Raw genomic sequence first — 20,014 nt, forward strand, 5'->3', positions numbered from 1 at the left:
ACTAAGAATAGAATAAGGAAGAGACAGAAGCATAATTAGTGAGAAAGGACCTGTAAACATGGAAGGACAGTGGGAGGAGGAGGAGGAAAAACAAGGTAAAGAATTCATCCTGAATTTTGCAGGGTGGAAAAGGACACACGAGGTAGAATCAATAATTTTTAATTAAAAATGCAAAGTAGGTTAGGTTTAGAGTAAGAAACTGGTCCAGAAGCCAGAATTAAATAACTGATTGCAGAAATAGATCCAACGTTGTTTATTATCTGGATTGAGGTAAAGGAAGATATGAACACTAAGGGAAAAGAAGGGGAAAAGAAAACAATCGCTTGGCTTCTGCAGACTTTAACTTACATTTCATTTCTGTAACACCCTGATTTTGATGACCAATACTTGCTATTTCCTGCATGTTGATTGGAGCATGACTAATAATACTTCATTCCCTTCCCATTTCCTTTCCCCCCTCCCCATGCAGAATACTTTCTGATGTGTGTTAATTCCCATCAAGAGGCTGTAGAACAGACAATCGTGGCCCTCCAGATGGATAATGACAATGATGTCAAGTATTTTGCAAGCATCCACCCGGCCAGTACCAAAATTTCTGATGATGCTATGAGCACAGCCTCTTCAACTTACTAAAAGTAGTTCCTGAATGTTGGTATAATTTTAATAAAAGAGAACAAACATTACAAAATTGTAGGCAATCATCAGGTGCTCCTAACATGGATTACTGAAACCTCTTTTCCACGGAGGAGAGAATATCTTGCCAGACTTTTCAGTTGGATGTTATCTAAATCTGAGATCAAGAATTTTGGAGTCAAGGAAAACCCGTTATGTGTGGAATCTTGACTCTAGAAAAATTTTGCTCAGAGGATTGTATTTGTCACCAGAGCCTTAAATCTTCTGTCTTCCTGAATATGTGAAACTTGAATTGTCTGAGCATTTTCAGTGTAGAAAGGGAGTGATTTCCAGAGACTGTCATTTGTTTTCTGTCAACGAGTTACCTTAGCAAACTCTTTCTTAGGAACCAATAGCTGGCGGATTTATACCGAGAAGCAAAGAAGCTGTCTCCAGTATTAGCTATTAAAGTTTTTAATCTTTGAGAAGACTTACATTTGTGTGCAGCTGGGCACACCCTTAAGTGTGAATAATTTTGATGTGTGTAAATGAGGGGAAAGTAGAAGTTTGGTGTTTTGTTTTTCTCACCTCAAGGGTTCAGTGCCAATGTTAAACCACAATCTGATTTTAACCCTTAAAACACAGCATATTGCTGTGTCTGTGAACAAAAATCTATGCTGAATACCTGTGTCCTGATATTTGATTTTTTTTCATGCTGGTCATGACCTGAAGGAAATCTAATAGCACATGTACTTCAAGTCAGGTATTTTAAACTTGATCATGATCGGTTCTGAGGTGCAACTTTTTCTTCATATACTGTACATATCTTGGACCACTCGTGGGAGTGCAGTCTTTAATCATGCTATTTCAAACTGTTGTGATAACATGTTCTTTCCTTCTCAGAATAAAAAATTTATTAATAAGAATGAACTTTCCTTTTCTTAATGCCATGTAATCCCTTGAAACTATGAATTGTTTTTTATAAACGTTTCCCTGTTCCAGTGTTCAAATGTTCCTAAAATATAGATTTAAATTAGCATGATTATGTCAGTGTGTTTTGATTCCCATGTTTTCCTAAAAAATAGTTGAACATACTTGATTCCATTGGAGAAAACATCTGAACAACTAATATTTGTGTTTATATTTTCATAGCCTCAAATTGCAATGAAGGTATTTTAGGGGACGAAACAATCTGACTTAAGCCAGTTTGTACGTAGGTCTTTTTAACCCTGCAAGTGTGTGTTTTTAGGATCGCAGCATTTATGAATGTCGAAGTGCTTAAGAGCCCTGGTGGTGCAATGGTTAGAATGCAGTATTACAGGCTAACTCTGCCCACGGTCTGGTCTGGAGTTCAATCTGATGGGTCTCATGGTTGACTCAGCCTTCCACCCTTCCAAGGTCGGCAAAATGAGGACCTAGATTATTGGGAGTAATATGCTGACATTGTAAACTGCCCAGAGTGTGCCATAAAGCAATACGAGATGGTATAAAAGTCTAAGTGCTATTGCTACTGCTGTGTGAATACCTCAGCATAGTTTATAATAGTATATAATACAGGTAAGACACTGAGATGGGAATTCATTCCTGTGAGTCCTTTAAATTATAGGCTGACCTTCTAAGGCCTTGTTCATTTTGTTAACTATATATATGCTTTAAATCATTTCATCCACATCCTTAAAACATTTTAGCAAAATAATTTCTCTGCAGAAATCATGGTTTTTCTAAAGCAGGTTTCCTTTTATGTAACTTACAATTTTGACTGGCATTTTTTAATCAATGCATCCAAACCAAGTATTTTAACCAGTCTTCTAGTTTTGAAACACTTATTTCTCCCTGCTATGGCTCTTTTTTTTTTTGAAGAGTTAGCAGAACACGAGTTTCATATAGTTCCTTAGAAGCTGGCCTTATGACCATATTTTAACCCAAAAAAATATGTAAGCAAAAGTTGTTTGCAAGTTTCATAGCTTCTTCTCAAATTGGAACAGAAGGACCATCAGCAAGAGTGGATATGTGGAAGTTGTATGCAACCTTAATTTACAACAATATATGGCATTCTAATCAGATTTGCATTAATTTGCTGATGGTCCTTCTGTTCCAATTTGCATTAAATTGTCATATAACATATTTAACGTTTGCTTCCAATTTTCTGTTTTTGAACCAACGGAAGAGAACTCTTACTCTGGCTCTCTTAATGGAACTTGAACAATACTTATGTATGTTAGTATTTGTGCAGCATTATATATGAAACATTTCCTCTCCTTTCTTCAGTCAGTGGGAAAAGATACTTAAGAATCAGATAAGCAAATGACTTTAAAAACAGTAAACATTTGCTTAGTTAATACCTGCTTAAAACAGAGTTGGAACACTGAATACACTGAAGAATGACATGGGGGAAATAATTATTTTCCATGCTATAATAAGTCCCTAATGAAAACATGGGGCTATCTTCAGAAACTGGAACAAAGCAAGATTGTGTTCTCTTCCAGCTCATTCTGCTATGATGAAAGAATACATGGAAATTGGAAATGGGGAAAACAGATTCTGCTGTCAGACAACAGAAACCAATGTAGGGTCGCAGAAGCAAGCAGCAAGGCACTTGACTTTGTAGCATAGATAGGTAAATTATGCATCTACTAATCTACAGAAAATTCATAAATGAAAGAAGTGGGGATGAATACAAATTTAGGTCTCATTGCTGAGCTGCTTTCTCTTCATTAGGGTGGATAAAACATTTGGAATTCACAACAGTTTGAGCTTACAATGAGTTAAGTTCAAATCAGGTTGTTGTGAACATTCCAGAAACGCTTCGCACTCAAAACTCAATTTGCCAACAATTTGTATCCTAAGAGGATTTTTTTTTCAACTGCCTTCTCTCATTAGTTAACCATTTTCTGCCACAGAGAGTGATTCTGGTTCTTGATTAGACTGAAGAATCATACAGTACAATCCAGAAATGTGAGTCAGAAAGAACCACAATTAGTAATCTGCTGTCCTTTTAGTTTTTCCTTAGAATTGCATTTATTTAATACAAACATTTTTCATAGGTTCAGTTGGTTATTACCACATTAGGGCTTTGAATGTGGACCAGAGAATTTATTTGTGAATCTTGACATTTTTAATTCAATAAAACCATTAGCACATGGCTGTTAAGTTTATTTTCTTGATTAACATGTTCTTGACAAACAAAAATTAGCCAATATCAAAATATTTGATGAACATTGATTATAAAAGTTTGACAATTTAATAGAAATTAGTATGAATTCAAAACAAAAAGGTTTAAATACTGTCAGAAATATAAAATGTATGTAACAGGCCAAAAAAAAACCCTACCTACAATTGTCATTTAACCAACCTCCATAAATTTTCTTTAAGGTTTTTAAAAAAGTCATTCTTTAGAATGCGCATCTCAGTGTCATTTGTACAAACATTAAATCATGGCCAATGATTCACAACAGTGCAATAGGCAAAAAAAAAAAAAAAACCCCAAACACCCCATCCACCACATAAAAAATAAATATTACAGACAGAAACTAAATAAGCTACAAGCACCCTATAGAGTTCAATTAACATTAACCACTTCAAATTGAATTGGGATTTTAATGATGTGGCTCTGAAAAGCCACAATTTATTGTAAGAATTCACTGCTGGCAATGGTAACTAATTAAGCATAAGGCAGCTGAACATTTCTATCACAAATTTATAGATATATATTACCAGCTTTTTTATTTGTTGGAATCACCCTCTTTTAAGCCCACAAAAGATCACAAATGCACTCCCCTATTGCCTTTTAGAAAATGCCAGGAAAGGGCTTGGGATGGACCTTCTTCCCTCCATTGCATTGTGCTTGAGAGGACCACCAAAGCACTTACAACACACTTTCAAATGTGTACCAAACACTGTACAAGTTCTAGAACAATTATGAAGCCCTTTCTGAATGTAATACTTCTTTCAAAGCCACTAAAATGGGTGAGATTGTTTCTTATCATTCACCCCAGTTCCAAGATCCTGTTGGATACAGCGCACTTGTGTTGCACTGTACTTCAAAGGGCTCTTAATCCTTCAAAGAAAGAGTGCAACAAAAATCACCTCCAACTCCTTTTCCTAAATCATGGGACCTTGATGATCAACAACATTCACTTTCTTTAAATTATTAAAAGAAAGAACGAAAGGTCAGCATTATGAGGTTTGCTATAAAACCTACAAAATGCTTCCATTCTCTAATTAATTGGCAACCCTAGGAATCAGTTCTACATATAACTGCATTGACAGGGTTCAAGAATTCATAGTGAATTTATGGATATGTGCTTATCAATCTTTTCAATTTAATTTCACGTACTTTCATAAAGCTTTTAAAAAGTCAGGTGAAAACATTACATAATACTAAAGTTTTGAAGATCTTCCACCGTTTTGGGCACATCTATTTTGTAAAGCTCCTTTGTTACTGAAAGGCACAAGTAAGAGTGAATAAAGACAATTATGAGGAACGAGAGCAAAAAAATTACAAAGCAAATAAATGGGATATGGATTGGATCTCCCCATTCTTAACCAACAGCCACTTTTCATACAATTACTTTACCCCCACAGAAAAGCATGGACCATTGTGGAACATGCTTGCAAACATCTATTTTGCTGTGCCAAGTGTGGCTTCTCTATAAACACTTAACAGACAACTGCACTGATTAGCAATCTATCAGCCTTGTAAATAACGTCATAAAAGCCATTTCGATGCTAAGAGGAAGTTCCTTTTCAAGACCAGAATGGAAATGCTTACCAAACTTCCTTTTAAATTAGACTACCCGCAAATGGCATAGAGAGGACTTGTGCAGTGTTCTCCCCTCCTGTTGGTTTCGGTGCTGGTCAGAGAGAAACATGATTATCTGCATGTGTGGCCAGAAAGATAACCAAATGGAGAGATTTGGGGGAAGGGGATATGCAACCTTCTCTACCTGAAATTTCTGGTGGCCAAGAATTACCAGACATATTGCTATATGCCCAGAAGACTATGTACTTTTTCCTACGTCTGTGCAATGAAATATCTTGTATGAAGTAGCCCTTGGACAGATAATGCATGAGAGAATTTGAAAGTCTGCTTCAGTGTGAGTATGTAATCGTTCTAAAATGTACCATCATCCCCTCAATTCCCAAAGATCAGCCAAAGCTAATGTTTCACAAGGCTGAATAGAGAGCTGCCGCCTCCTGCCATCTCTCTCTCTCTGTTTTATCTTTCCAAGTAACCTGAGCCTGATAGGCAGAAGCCACACATAGGACGGGGACAAAATATCCCCAGAATGTAAAAGAGAAAATATTTACAGAATGTACAGGCCATAGATTTACAGTAAGTTGCGCAGTCCTGGCTTTGCACAGGCAAGAATCCAAATGCTCAGAAATCCAATTAAATTGGAGTTTCTTTTCTATCCTTGCTTGGAGATGGCTTTACTGACTCCTGGATTGCCTTTGGCTGCTCTTTCATAGCTTTTGTCTCTGGGACACTGTCTCTTGGCAGGGGCGGCTGCTGCTGCTGCATCGGGCCCCCTCGTTTCTCAAGCTCTTCCTCTTCCTGCACCTGCTGCTCCGTTTTGGCTCGCTGTATCTGCAAGAGGCGAAGCTGTACTCGCAGTTCAATGATGGCCTCGCGCTCCTCGTGAATCGCTTGGTTCAGATGGTTATTCTTAACCTTGATCCAGCAAAAGGGGAAAAAGGGTCACTTGAGCTTTATATACAGCCAGCTACTGATGGAACTAATGAATCATTAATAAGGTATTCCTCACTGCAGCTCTCTCTTGGAAGGGAGACAAGCGGGGGTCTCATCAGGCAGAACAAAACAAGAAAGGAGGCCCTTGGAAAATCCAGCTCTAGCAGAAATGAGCAATTTACAATGGCAGATTCAAAGGCAGCATAAAATACACGCCTCCTTCCCCCAGCCTTCCTCATAGGTCTTGGGATCTGTTACTTATTTATTCATATATATATTTATTTTTGAAATGTGCTTAAAAAGAAATTTTTATTTGCACTTTTATTGGGGGATTTATCACTCAACATAGGTGAAGACAGATGTGATTAATAGCCTATGAAGTGGTTGCCCAGTATATACACCTTAGCCATTAACTCACAAGCTTTCATGGTCACATCCATGTCATCCCCAAGAGGGCTTAACTCTTAAGAGATGTAAAGGCACATCTGCAAACTACAAAGGCCTAGTTAATACGTCTGCCTCAGCTTTCTTTCCAGCTATAAATAAGAAAGCAATAATGTTGATCAGTTTCTCAGGCTGCTGTAAAGATTGTTGAAAAAAATCTACAAAGTGTCATTGCTTTTGCCTATTATATATTTCTATGTATGGCTTTTGCTGCCAATTTGAAAAAGTTAAATTGCAGAGTTTATTTCTGGGCAGACATTCAGATTTTCTGTAACACAGAAAATTCTAACAATCAAAGAAAACAATTATTTTGGTTACATGTTTTAACTAAAACAGGAAACCTCTGTCTGAACAATATTCTGTATTTCATCTAAATGGAAGAGTTTATTAAACAGTAGAGAAGCAACATGAAATGCCTTTGTTGGAAAGACAGGAAAACTTTTTCAATGAGAAGGTTAACCAGGAAACCCACAGAAATCTGATGAAACTTCCTGCATGGGTAACATGGATCAGTGTTTGCGCACTTCCACAATGTCCTTTTTTTAAAAAAAAAACCTTGCATGAAAGAAAAGGACAGCATGGAAAACAGGCTGGTACAAATTTAAAAAGATTATCATACTCATTCAGTTATTTTTGTTTTATTACATTTCATTGCTCAGCAATACTATTGATTTTGAAATTAAAATTTCAAAACCAGAATGCTGAGAAAAATATTTTGGTTCTTAAATAACATAATAAACTGCATGGAAAGTATTGCAGGAGCCAATATTAGTCTTAATAGTGAGCTTTTCCATCAAGTATCTGTCCAGATGACATCTCTACTAGAAAATCATTGTGGACTACGAGAATGTCACATTCACACTAACTTATAGCTTTATTTTTAAACGGTGCCAAAGGCGCTCCCTCTCATGGGAGGGGTTAGGACAGAAATTAGGAAGAATGACCTCCTGTGCCCGGTGGAAGGGTGAATTGACCTTTGGGAGGAATGTAGGGTCCAAGCGAAAGACCACCTTGTCCTGGTGAAATTGATAAAGGTCGTCCTTGGATGACAAAGCCCCCAACTCGGAAATGCGCCTGGCAGAAGTCACGGAGACTAGAAAAACCACCTTCATGGATAGAAACTTAAGGTGAACCGTGCGCAACGGCTCGAAGGGAGCTCCTGTCAAGGCCTTGAGAACTAGTGGTAGGTCCCAAGTGGGGAACCTATGTATGGGGGGAGGTCGCAGGTTGGTGGCTCCCCATAGAAATTTCGTGACTACAGGAAGGTGAGCCAGAGATAAATGTCCCTCACCAGGCATGACCGAGGACAAGGCCGCTACCTGACGCCGAAGGGTGTTATGGGAGAGACCCCTGTCTAATCCCTTTTGAAGGAAGTTGAGTATCTGAGCGACCGAAGCCTTGGTGGGACAGATCTGAAGAGGGGAACACCATCTAATGAAGGCCGACCACGTAGAATTATAAATTGGTGTGGTTGACAGACGTCTGGATGCTTCTATGGTCGCTATGACCCGGGAGGACAGATTGGCTTTCCTCAGGAGGCTCCGCTCAAGTGCCAGGTGGTCAGGTGGAGCCACTGGGACTCCGGGTGGATTAGGACTCCCTGGCACAGGGAGATCTCCTCCTGAAGAATCCTCCATGGGGGAGATATGGAAAGGTGGATGAGGTCCACAAACCAAGGCCGTCTGGGCCAATGCGGTGCAATCAGAATGATGTCTGCCCTCTCTACCACTACCTTCCTCAAGGTCCCCGGAATTAGTAGGAGATGGGGAAAGGCGTATAGCAGGTCCAGAGGCCATTTGGTCCGAAGGGCATCCATTCCTTCTGCTGCCCGGGCTGGGAATCGGGAGAAGAATCTCGGGAGCTGGGCATTTGCCGGGGTTGCGAACAAATCCACCAGTGGAAATCCGAAGCGGTGGCAAATCTTCCAGAACAGATCAGGGTGACTCTGCCACTCCCCGTGGTCTATAGTCATGGGGCTGAGCCAATCGGCCTGGTGACTGGCCGAGCCCGAAATGTCTTCCGACACCAGTGATGCCAAATGTCTCTCTGCCCAAGAACCGAGCTTCAATGCTTCCAGCCAAAGGGGTCTAGAGTGAATCCCACCCTGATGATTGTGGGCCTTTGTGGCCACATTGTCTGTCAAAAGAAGAACATGACAGCCTGTGATCGAGTCCTTGGAGGGCCAGGCGGGCCACCTTCAGTTCCAGCCAATTTATATTGTGGCGCAGGTCCGACACAGTCCAATGCTCCTGCGCCAACCTGGAGTTCATCAGGGGCCCTCAACCGAATAAGCTCGTGTCCGTGGTAATGGATATGCGATCCGGGTCCCAAATTTGGGACCTGCATCGTAGAGCCGGAGACAGCCACCACTTCACTGACAGGCGTACCATCTGCTGGCATGAGTCGCAGGGAGTTGCTCATGTGCTTCCGTTGGAACGGGATGAGGGCCCACTGCAAGGTTCGGGAGTGGAGACGAGCCCAAGGCACGATCCCTACGCACGACACCATTTTGCCCAATAAGCGGGCCAAAGTCAGGATGGAAGCTGACCTTTTTGCGCATACCTGCCGTGCCAATGACTGGAGGCCGACGAGACGTTCTGGAGAAAGTCGAACTAGGCCTGCAACTGAGTCTATCACCGCCTCCAGATGAAGAATCTTTGTCGAGAGCGAGAGATGACTCTTGGGGAAGTTGATGGAAAACCCCAGGGACTGCAAGGTCTGGGTGGTCAGGCGGAAGTCAAGGACCACCTGTTCATGCGAGTCGGCCTGCATGAGCACGTTGTCTAGGTAGCAGTGGAGTCTCACCGGAGCAGAGCAGAGGTGAGCCGCCAATGCCGCCAGGACCTTCGTGAACGTGCGTGGTGCTGAGACTAGGCCTAAGGGGAGAGCCCTGTATTGGAAGTGGTGTCCCTTGTGGAAGAACCAAAGGTAATTGTGATGGGCGGGCAGGATCAGGATGTGGAGGTACGCCTCCGTTAGATCCACCGACGCTAGGTAATCCCCCCGCCTGATTCCCTGAAGAATAGATCCGAGGGAGGACATTTTGAGGCGCCTCTATACTAGAAATTGGTTCAGGCATTTGAGATCCAGAATGGCTCTCCATCCCCCCAAGTTCTTCGGGACAATGAAGAGATTGGAATAGTGTCCCAACCAGTATTCCGTCTCCGGGACAGGTTCCACCGCCTGAATGTCTAGCAGGTGTTGTATGGCTTGGGACACAGGCGGGAACGATTCGGATCCCGGGAGGTAGGGAACACACGAAAGACCTTGCGGGTGAAGGGCAAATTGCTGACCCGACACTGGCCGCAATGCAATCAGGCACAATTAGTGTCCAAAATGGCCGCCTCCACGTGCGTGTTCCAAAATGGCCACCGGAGGCTCCTTGCGCAGTTTAAATGCTTTGTTTCTCTTCGCCGCGGCTTGTTTGGATAGCTGCGGCTCGATTGATGGGTGCGCGGCTGAGATAAGAAGGAAAAATCGCTGCTAGCCCAACCGGCGCTTTCCGCTTTGCTGTCTCACCCGCAGAGCTGCTGGAAGGAGCCCAACACCCCTGTAGTTCCAGGGATCAATCGGAGCTCCCGGTGCCACGAGGAGAGCGCAAAAGAGCCAATTAGCTCTCCCTCGACTCGCTGCGAGACGAAGGACCCTGTCGAGCGAGGCAGCAACTTTCTTTGGAATTTAGAATGCCCAATGGATCAAATAGAATGATTAATAAATTTACCTATTTCTCTCAATGATGCACTGGGAACCAAAGCAGTTGTTTGGACCAAAGACTGAGAGGAACTGGGAGCCAACAGGGAAAGGAGGAGGTTAAAATAAATTTCCCTCAGTCTTTGGACCAATCAGGCTTTCGGAATATCCCATGTGTAGCCCCTCCCTCGAGTCTACTGGAAAATATTATGTTCTCTACCACACACTGGTCACAGAACAATAAATGAGGAAATTTGCCACAAAACTCATCTAATCCAACCCAGTGACAAAGAACAGCATCCGGTAGATTACCTCTTAAAAAAGGAGGATCTGCTACTTTCTAAACTATGCTATTCCATAGTTAAATAACTTCTAATATTACAAAAACATTCTTGCATCGTATTTTCCTATGCCTGAATAAAGAACTCAGTGAATATCTACTGCACAGGAAGCCATCTCACCTCTAGTTCTTCATTCTGCCGTTGCAAATCTTCTAAGATTATCTGTAACTCTTCTTCATCTTCACTCTCACTCTCACTCTCAGAAGAATATTCTTCAGTTTCACTGCGACCATGCTGGCGACTAGATGTGCAAGTGAAAATTTTGTGACATCTATCACTTTTGGCTTGGTTTGCTATACATTTTTCAAGCATATTCATGCACATACAATGAATCTATTCCAAAACACAATTTAATGAATTTAAATGCTCATGGAGAAGAATTACAATGTGGCATAAAAGTTCATCCACTGTAAATGTTCTGGTGAAACAATGTTGAAAATATTATTTAAATTCAGTAAGTTTAGCACCGTAGAATTTTGGCTGGAAAGGACTATGGAGACCATTTAGTCTGAGCCCTGGTTCCTTTCAGGATCTGTAATATACCACTGTAATAACTTTCACCAACTGGATATCCTGCAGATGTTATTGGTGCTACTACAACTCTTAGAACTTCCACACAAAAGGACCTTGGCCTCAGACTTCCAATCCCAATATATGTGAAAGGTGGCAAGATGGAAAAAGCTATGCTGCAACATTCCCTAAAAAATAACTTTCCAAGTTCAGTTTTAGTCAGTTTCAAGAAAGGAGAGTCCACCACTTTCTTAGGCAGTCACTACCAGCCAGAGCCTATTCTGTAAGAAACAATTTCTTCTAATGTTTAACTGGAATTAGCTGACTTGCAATTTCCACCCACCAGTTAATCCTCAAACAGAAGCTGGGTTACCTTTGAATTTCTGCTATTTCTTCTCGGAGACGATCTATTTCCTCCTTTTCAGTTGCAATTTGTCGACGTAAAAACTGTTCCATTGTTAATAGTTCTTCCTGTTCTGTCAAAATCTCATTCTCCTATGTAATTAAATTACATGAGCAATTTTACTGAAATGATAAACCAATCTTGATTCAGAACATTATTATTTTTTCTTCACTATGGTCATAAAACCTAGCTTCTTATGTAGCTAAGTAGAAAATGTGCAAAAAAGAAGATTGAGTCTCTCTCTGGGGAGGGATGAAAAAAAATACAATGCCCACTGTACATACAATGCCCTCATATGCTTCTCAATATATTTTTCTAGGCTGAGACATTTATTGCAGATTGTACAAAAATAACTCCTTTTTTCTAGTTGTTACACCCTGCATGAAACCATAGTAGTGCAGGTGCTCTTCTCATGTAGTTTTATTTTCATTTCCTAAATATCTCTTGGCAGAGATATTTGCCAAGAGAAGTACATAGGAATCCTAAATTAGGAAGTTTGTGACATAGTTTCATGTATTACATCTGGAAAAACTAGGAAGGAATTGTGCAGCATTTCAGGGATTGGGTTTGGAAAACAGGAAGAATAGGAGATTAAGGAAAATAGGAAAATAGAAGGGGCTTGCTGCAGGGTGGCAAAGAACTAGCAGAGATTGTAAGATGCTATTCAATAAGTAGTTCAATCAATGCAACCAATTTGTTATTTCAAAGGGACTTGAAATTCTGAATTGACAATTGTCCAGATTTACATACAAAAATAAGCTTTTTTAGTTATAAGTCAGTGGTGAAACACATATGCTGGTGCTGTTTTCAACTCTGATTCCAGACATTCCAGATCAGCTACTTTCTGTGTCAACCACCAAGCACTTCATTTAGTCCCTCGGGATATTTATAATTGGCATTATACTTGATAGATATCTATGATTCACTCACAGACACACATACAACATCTGTAAGAAGAAATTATCTCTTTCAGTCAATTCTCCCCAATTTACTTTCACAGTGTGTATAGGATAAACATTAAGAATAAAAATACTTTAAACAACAGATACTACCTGAGCCAGCAAAATATTTATAACTTCTTCATTTTCATTCATTTCTTCTTTGGAAACATCCTCCTTTGAAAGACTAGCAATTTCTCGCGCAATCTTTGTTTCACATTCCTGTATTTTTTAAAAAAATGTCTAATAACTCGGTTCAAAGGATCATACATTAACATGCAAGAATATTTAAACTGCAGCTTCTGCAGGATTTTACCTACAACAATATTGGGAAACTCTGCATGTTATCTCAAGCTTCCTAAAGCAGCATTTGCAGATCAAATTAATCACTCATTTTTATAAGGCAGATGGTAGTCGAATGAGAATGGCTGCTTTGACTTTCCAAAAATTGATAGACCATACATTTTTGTTGGCATATCATCAGATGATTTAGGCAGTACAGCAATTATAAAGCATTCCTACATGCTGGAACATAACTTAATTAAGTAGTTAGGCAATGCCTGATAAAATACAAGGTAAATATAGTATAAGGTGGTTATAGTCAAAGATCAAAACAATCAAACTCTGAAAGTGAAATTACATCCAGAAACCTAAAGCCTACTTATAGGAAAAACAATCAATGGTGCAGTTAGATTTATTCTAAACAGAAACTAAACTGTAAAAAAAAATAGTATCAACAGATGATGTGAACATTATAGTAGAATCACTTAGGTCCTGGCATAGAAGTCCTGATAAAGTACCGTTTCAATTTTTTATCCAATTGAATCAAAGCACCAGTGAAACCAAGAATCTAATAAAAGAATAAGTGGGATTAAAACTATCAAAAGCCCCATAATTCTGCACTGCACTCAAGGAAAAAAAATGAAAGGAAAACTTAATGGTTCTATTTATCTTGCCAGGGTCAGATATTTTAACTATACTGATGTTAACTAAACAGTCAACATTCCATCCACACGATTTAATAACAGAAAAGCACAACTTACTTGTCTTTTAGCTTCTCTTAGCTTCCTTTTCAGAGCTGTCAAAATCCTCTGCACTTCCCATAATCTTTCTTCTTTGGATAAATCTTTAATCCCTACCTGAAGATCTCGGTGCAAACAGTTCAAAAGAAACTCCTGGTTTTAAAAAACAAACACATTATTAAATATGCAGTTAGTCCTTATTTAGCTACCATTACTGTGACAGCAACCTGGTTGCTAATTGGACACACATGACTGTCATTATGCTTATGATTTTACATCAACTTTCCTTTTTCCCCACTCCCTTTTGGAATGTTCACTATGGCACTGGTGATTGCAAGAAGGGAGTTAAACATTCACTGGAGAGAAATTATTGAAAGTTGGCACACAATATAATCAAAAGGAGTGCACTAGCACTTGGCACACTCAGGGGCTAGGTAACTAGCACATTACTTCCAGTGGTATTCTAATCATGTGCCTGCTTACTCTCTTATAATCCTTTCCTGTCCAATCTCTGTGAGGGGAGAAAAAAAACAATAAATAAATAAAAACAGCAAATTGTAAATTGTAACGGCAACACATGATTGTGAAGGTTGTAAAAATACATGCCTGGATCATGAAGTTATTTTTTAGCACTATTATAACTATGAACAGCCACTGTGCAAGGCAGTTAGTAACTGAGTTCTAACTATTTTTCCACAAATGGAATATGTCAATTTAAGTTAGCAAGTTAAATGTCCAAAAGATCAATTTCTGTCTATTATTGAAAGTACTGAGGTAGTTCATATATATCATATTTTAATTAGACCCAAAATCTGAAAATTAGGCCATTTGTTGCAACACTGTGAGATTTGATCTCAATCTACAAAAGAATACAACCTCGTTTGAAAAAAATCAAGGTACTACACGAACAAGGGAGAATTAAATCTTAAAGAGTATGTAAGAGAAAATTATATATTCAAGCCTTAACTTATAATGTCCAGGCTACCTAAATTATAAGTGTAAGCTCTTCTCTTAAATCTAAAAGCTGGAAGTTTTTTTATTCTTCACCATCATACAATAAAACTTTGCTCAATTAAAAGGGCCATAAATCACTGATAAAAAGATTGAAAATAATTCCCTCAATCAAACTTCTAGAAAGTTCTAATCATTCAAAGACGACCAACCTGTCTTCGGATCTCTTCTTTAATGCTTTCCTGTGTTTCTGGCAATGCTGGCATGGTTGCCATGTTAGACCAACGAAGAGGCTTTGTTACTGGCTTGAGGACCACATTTCCAAAGAATTCTTGAACATGAGTGAAAAACACGTAAAGGACACGGTTGCTGATCTGAAAAGACACAGTACCACTTTAGAAGTATTGTCATTCATTGTGTAGACACTTGCAAAATAATAAAACATTCCTTTCCAAACACACTTACAGCATTATATTTGTCAAGGTTGGGAAACATTGTGTTAGATTATTAAAGCAACTGGATCTTTTGCAAGGCTTTTAGAGCTGCTTAGAAAGCTGTCCTGCACGACAGCCATATGGTGACACTCCCAGCAGAAATGGCTGTGTATGCATGCATCTATGCCCAAAAAAAACAGGAGACAGCTGCTGAAGCTACATGAGCCTTACAAAGAACTCTATCTGTGTGAGTAACATACAATAGTTTCTTCTAAATGCACCTGTCCTCAGCACATATTGCTCCATTTTGTAATGGAGAATGACGTGAAATGTCCAAATGATATGGGGCAGTCTGCAATAGCAATAGCACTTAATATGTACCACTTCACAGTGCTTTAAGCCCTCTCTAAGCGGTTTACAGAGTCAGCATATTGCCCTCAACAACCTGGGTCCTCATTTTACCCAGAAGATGGAAGGCTGAGTCAACCTTGAGCCAGTGAGATTTGAACTGCCAAACTGCAGCTAGCAGCCAGCTGAAGTAGACTGCAGTACTACACTCTAACCACTGCACCACCTCGGCTCTCCATATCTCTTGTAGATATGACCAAAGATGGGACTGAATGATTGTCCCCTGCACAGCAGCCCTTAGGAGCAGCAATCTATTCAACACTCATGCTTTGTTGGATATGTGGTCCTGAATATCAGTTGGGAAAAACTGTGCTATAGTCTTCTTAAGAGTGTCATGCAAACACCATACCAATCTGAAAAAGCAGAATGACCATTGGCTTACCTGAATGGTCGTTCCCTAGGCGCTGCGGGGTGTCCAAGCATGGGTTAACTTTAGCTTGCTGCCCAAGGACTGAGTTTAAATCTTTAGTGTAGCCATGCCTCCTGCTCCCTTTGGAGGTCAGTTTGAAAAACGAGGTGAAGTCCAGAAGGATGTCAAAGAAGGTGAACTATGTCTTCAGGAGAGGCGATTCAGCTCCGCCAGATTACCCCAGGGTGGGGTTGGACACTCCCGTAGCACCTAGAGAATGACCATTCAGGTAAGCCAACGGTCATTCTCCTAGGCGTTGCTTGTCCAAGCATGGGACATACCCAAGCTATATAGTCCTAGGGTGGGAAACAGAAACATTCCGTTGCTCCGGAGCCACTAAGACCTGCTGTAGGACCCTCCTTCCAAAGGAGGCCTCCGCTGCTGCAAAGGAGTCCAATTTATAGTTACGAACAAATGGGGATGACGAGGTCCAAGTCGCTGCCCTGCATATCTCTTCGATGGGTGCCTGGGTTGCCCATGCGGCCGAGGTTGCGGCGCTCCTCGTGGAATGAGCAGTGATGCGAGAAGGAACTGGCCGGGCCTGATGTTCATAGGCCAGTTAATGCAGGCGCACAGCCAACGCCAAATAGTCAAAGAAAAGGTACAGTATAAGTGATACCTTGCTCAGTAGTAGTAACTGTGAAAGGGATCTTGGAGTCCTAGTGGACAACCATTTAAATATGAGCCAGCAGTGTGCAGCAGCTGCCAAAAAAGCCAACACAGTTCTAGGCTGCATCAACAGAGGGATAGAATCAAGATCACGTGAAGTGTTAATACCACTTTATAATGCCTTGGTAAGGCCACACTTGGAATACTGCATTCAGTTCTGGTCGCCACGATGTAAAAAAGATGTGGAGACTCTAGAAAGAGTGCAGAGAAGAGCAACAAAGATGATTAGGGGACTGGAGACTAAAACATATGAAGAACGGTTGCAGGAACTGGGTATGTTTAGCTTAAGAGAAAGAAGGACTAGGGGAGACATGATAGCATTGTTCCAATATCTCAGAGGTTGCCACAAAGAAGAGGGAGTCAAACTATTCTCCAAAGCACCTGAGGGTAGAACAAGAAGCAATGGGTGGAAACTAATCAAGGAGAGAAGCAACTTAGAACTGAGGAGAAATTTCCTGACAGTGAGAACAATTAATCAGTGGAACAGCTTGCCTCCAGAAGTTGTGAATGCCCCAACACTGGAAGTCTTTAAGAAGATGTTGGATAGCTATTTGTCTGAAACGGTATAGGGTTTCCTGCCTAGGCAGGGGGTTGGACTAGAAGACCTCCAAGGTCCCTTCCAACTCTACTATTGTATTGTATTGTATTAAGAAACCTTACTGCCCATTGAGGCAGGCTGGAAGGAAATAAAGGATTCGGACTTGCGAAAGGAGGCTGTCCTCTTCTTATATATGCGTATTGCCCGTCATACGTCAAGTTTGTGCCAGACCCACTCTCTGGGATGCGGGCAGAAATCAGGGAGAATTACCTCCTGTGACCAATGGAACAAGGTGTTGACTTTTGGAATGAAGGAGGGGTTAAGCCGAAGAATGACCCTGTCCGGATGCACAACACAGAGGTCCTCCCTGATCGACAGGGCCACCAATTCAGAGATTCTGCGAGCCGAAGTGATTGCAATGAGAAAAGCAGTCTTAAATGATAAATGGCGTAAAGAGCCAGAAGGAAGTGGTTCGAAGGAGCAGAAATCAATGTCTGCAGAACAACTACCAGGTCCAAGGTCGGGTATCGGTGGACCGTTGGGGGATGTAAGTTGGCAGCTCCCTTCAGGAAGCTGCGAACCATGGAGTGTCTGCTGAGCGGTGTAGAGTCATCTCTGGACACGATGGTGGCCAAGGCAGCAGCTTGCCTCCAAAGGGTGTTAGGGGCAAGACCTTTGTCCAATCCGTCCTGAAGGAAGTCAAGAATTTGTGGGATAGTTGCGGCAGTGGCAACAATTTGATGCAATAGACACCAGTCCAAGTAGCGTTATAGATGCGCACCGTGGAGGGACGTCTGGACGCCTGGATGGTGCGGATGACCCTGTCCGAGAAACTGTCTCGCCTCAGGAGGTTCCCCTCAAGTGCCAGATGGCCAACTGGAGCCATTGAGGATCCAGGTGTTGAATGGCCCCCTAGCTGAGGGAGATCTGCTCCTGAGGAATGCGCCAGCACTTGGTCAAGGACAGCTTGACGAAGTCGGAGAACCAGGGTCTTCTCGGCCAATGGGGTGGGACCAGCAGCACCTCGGCACCCTCCAGCAGGATCTTCTTGATCATCTGAGGAATGAGGTTGAAAGGGGGGAAGGTGTAGAGGAGACCTGAGGGCCAGCGACATCTCAGGGCATCCGTCCCCTCTGCTCCGGGGCACTGGTAGCGCGAAATAAACCGGAGGAGTAGCATGTTCAACGGACTGGCGAACAGGTCTATCGTCGGAAAACCGAATCTCTCGGACAGTTGGCAAAAGAGAGATGAATGGAGCTGCAAAATGGTGCCAATAGGAGAAGTCCTCAGGGTGCTGCAGGTCCGCGCTGTTAATAAGGACAAGGAATGGCCCAGAAAGCCAAACTCCTTGTGGCCGCCAATCAAGATCTTTGGGGGAGGGGGGCCTGCCTGGCGACCCAGAGCAAGGCCACTTGACCAGCACCCCTCCCGGCGGTGATCTGCTAAGGGACCAGGCTGCAGCACAGTGGACAAGAAAAAAGTGGCTTGGATTTAAAGCGCATGCTGTTTTTTTTCTCCCAAAATGGCTGCCCTGCATTTGGAGCAACACCTGGCTACCGTCGGTGATCCGGAGTGCTCAGTAGAGCCTCCGGAACTAAGAAGGCTCTTCCGACAGATTGCAGGGGCTCCTGACTTCCCTACCTGACCCCAAGGCTCATCAGCAGCCGCTAACAAGCCTCCCGGTGCTGCCAGAGCCTAGTGGAAACGAGGAAGGCTGTAATGCTCCCAGCAACCTGGTCTGCGCGTGAGGAAGCAATTAGATGAAGGAAACTCTGTTCGTTGGTAAAAACAAAAAAACCTAGATCTACCTAAGACTACAACTGTGTAAAAAACAATAAAAAGGCTATACTAATGCAATTAGGAGAAATCCAGCTTGCTATTCAAGGACTGGAAATTGCAAAAACATCCTTTTAGGGCGACTGAGTTTTTCAAACTGACCTCCAAAGGGAGCAGGAGGCGTGGCTACACTAAAGATTTAAACTCAGTCCTTGGGCAGCAAGCTGAAGTTAACCCATGCTTGGACACTCCAAGCAGCGCCTAGGAGAATAGCAGAGTTGGAAGGGACTTCGGAGGTCTTCTTATCCAACCACCTGCTCAAGCAGGAGATCCTATACTTCTTCTATCCCTCCGAATAGGATTTCTGTTTCTGCTTTGCTTCTTTGTAGCTTGCCATGCCACCCAATTCAGAAAAACACCACCTAACATTAACTATGATTAATCTGACTGAGCTAGGTTCAAATGATTGTTTGTAAATCTGGATTCAAACTAAATCTGGTTAAGGCCAATCACATGTTTCAGTTAGCAAGCTGATCTTATTGCAAAATAGCCTCGGGCCCTGGGTAAGGGTGGTGGGGTGGCGGTAGTTATACAGGAAGGTCTAGAACCGAGGGAGTTCACTGTTCCTCAGATACCCGGGTGTGAGTCCCTTGGTGTGAAATGGGGCCCAGGGAGGCAGTGGGGTTTGCTGATTGTATACTTGGCTCCTCGCTATACATCAGCGGCCCTGCCCGAGCTCCTCGAGCTGATCTCGGAGACGGCGGTTGAGATCCCCAAGCTTGTGGTTATGGGGGATTTCAACCTGCCGTCAACGGGAGCAGCATCTGAGGTGGCTCGGGAGTTCATGGCTTCCATGACAGCCATGGACCTGACCCAATTAATTCAGGGCCCCACACACGAAGGTGGCCACACACTGGACCTTGTTTTTGTATCTGAGCAGTGGACGAGTGATCTGGGAATAGGGGACTTAGCTGTTACACCCGTCATGGTCAGATCACTCATGTTTCCGGTTGGACTTCCCTGGCGCTACCCCCCACCGCGAGGAGGCGGGACCAGACGGTCCAAGCTGGTACCGCCCCAAGCACCTGATGGAGCCGGATAGGTTCCAGACGGAGCGTGGGCCATTACCTGTAGCCCTGACCCGCGCTCGGTCAGAGGACCTAGCGGCCGCCTGGAA

General features: G+C 42.2%; 2 protein-coding genes across 11 annotated transcripts in view; one reads left to right on the top strand and one right to left on the bottom strand.

Annotated features, from left to right (window-relative positions):
* The window catches only part of PPP4R1 (protein phosphatase 4 regulatory subunit 1), a 38,491-nt gene extending 36,953 nt beyond the window's left edge, over positions 1-1,538 (top strand). For all 10 annotated transcript variants that reach the window (XM_081951915.1, XM_081951913.1, XM_081951916.1 and 7 more), the window contains one exon: positions 470-1,538. In XM_081951915.1, the coding sequence (XP_081808041.1) occupies positions 470-633 (164 nt within the window). In that variant the 3' untranslated portion in view covers positions 634-1,538. The remainder of the gene's footprint in view (positions 1-469) is intronic.
* Positions 1,539-3,750: 2,212 nt separating this feature from the next.
* RALBP1 (ralA binding protein 1) overlaps positions 3,751-20,014 on the bottom strand; it is a 50,062-nt gene continuing 33,798 nt past the window's right edge. Inside the window, exons 5-11 of the mRNA XM_081951919.1 lie at positions 14,816-14,977; positions 13,674-13,805; positions 12,745-12,852; positions 11,663-11,784; positions 10,900-11,020; positions 4,750-6,286; positions 3,751-4,713 (exon numbers count right to left, since the gene is read on the bottom strand). Of these exons, the coding sequence (XP_081808045.1) occupies positions 6,005-6,286; positions 10,900-11,020; positions 11,663-11,784; positions 12,745-12,852; positions 13,674-13,805; positions 14,816-14,977 (927 nt within the window). The 3' untranslated portion in view covers positions 3,751-4,713; positions 4,750-6,004. The remainder of the gene's footprint in view (positions 4,714-4,749; positions 6,287-10,899; positions 11,021-11,662; positions 11,785-12,744; positions 12,853-13,673; positions 13,806-14,815; positions 14,978-20,014) is intronic.

This window comes from Natrix helvetica, assembly GCF_964273705.1.
Source record: "Natrix helvetica genome assembly, chromosome: 4".
In the NCBI taxonomy this organism is placed as follows: domain Eukaryota; kingdom Metazoa; phylum Chordata; class Lepidosauria; order Squamata; family Natricidae; genus Natrix; species Natrix helvetica.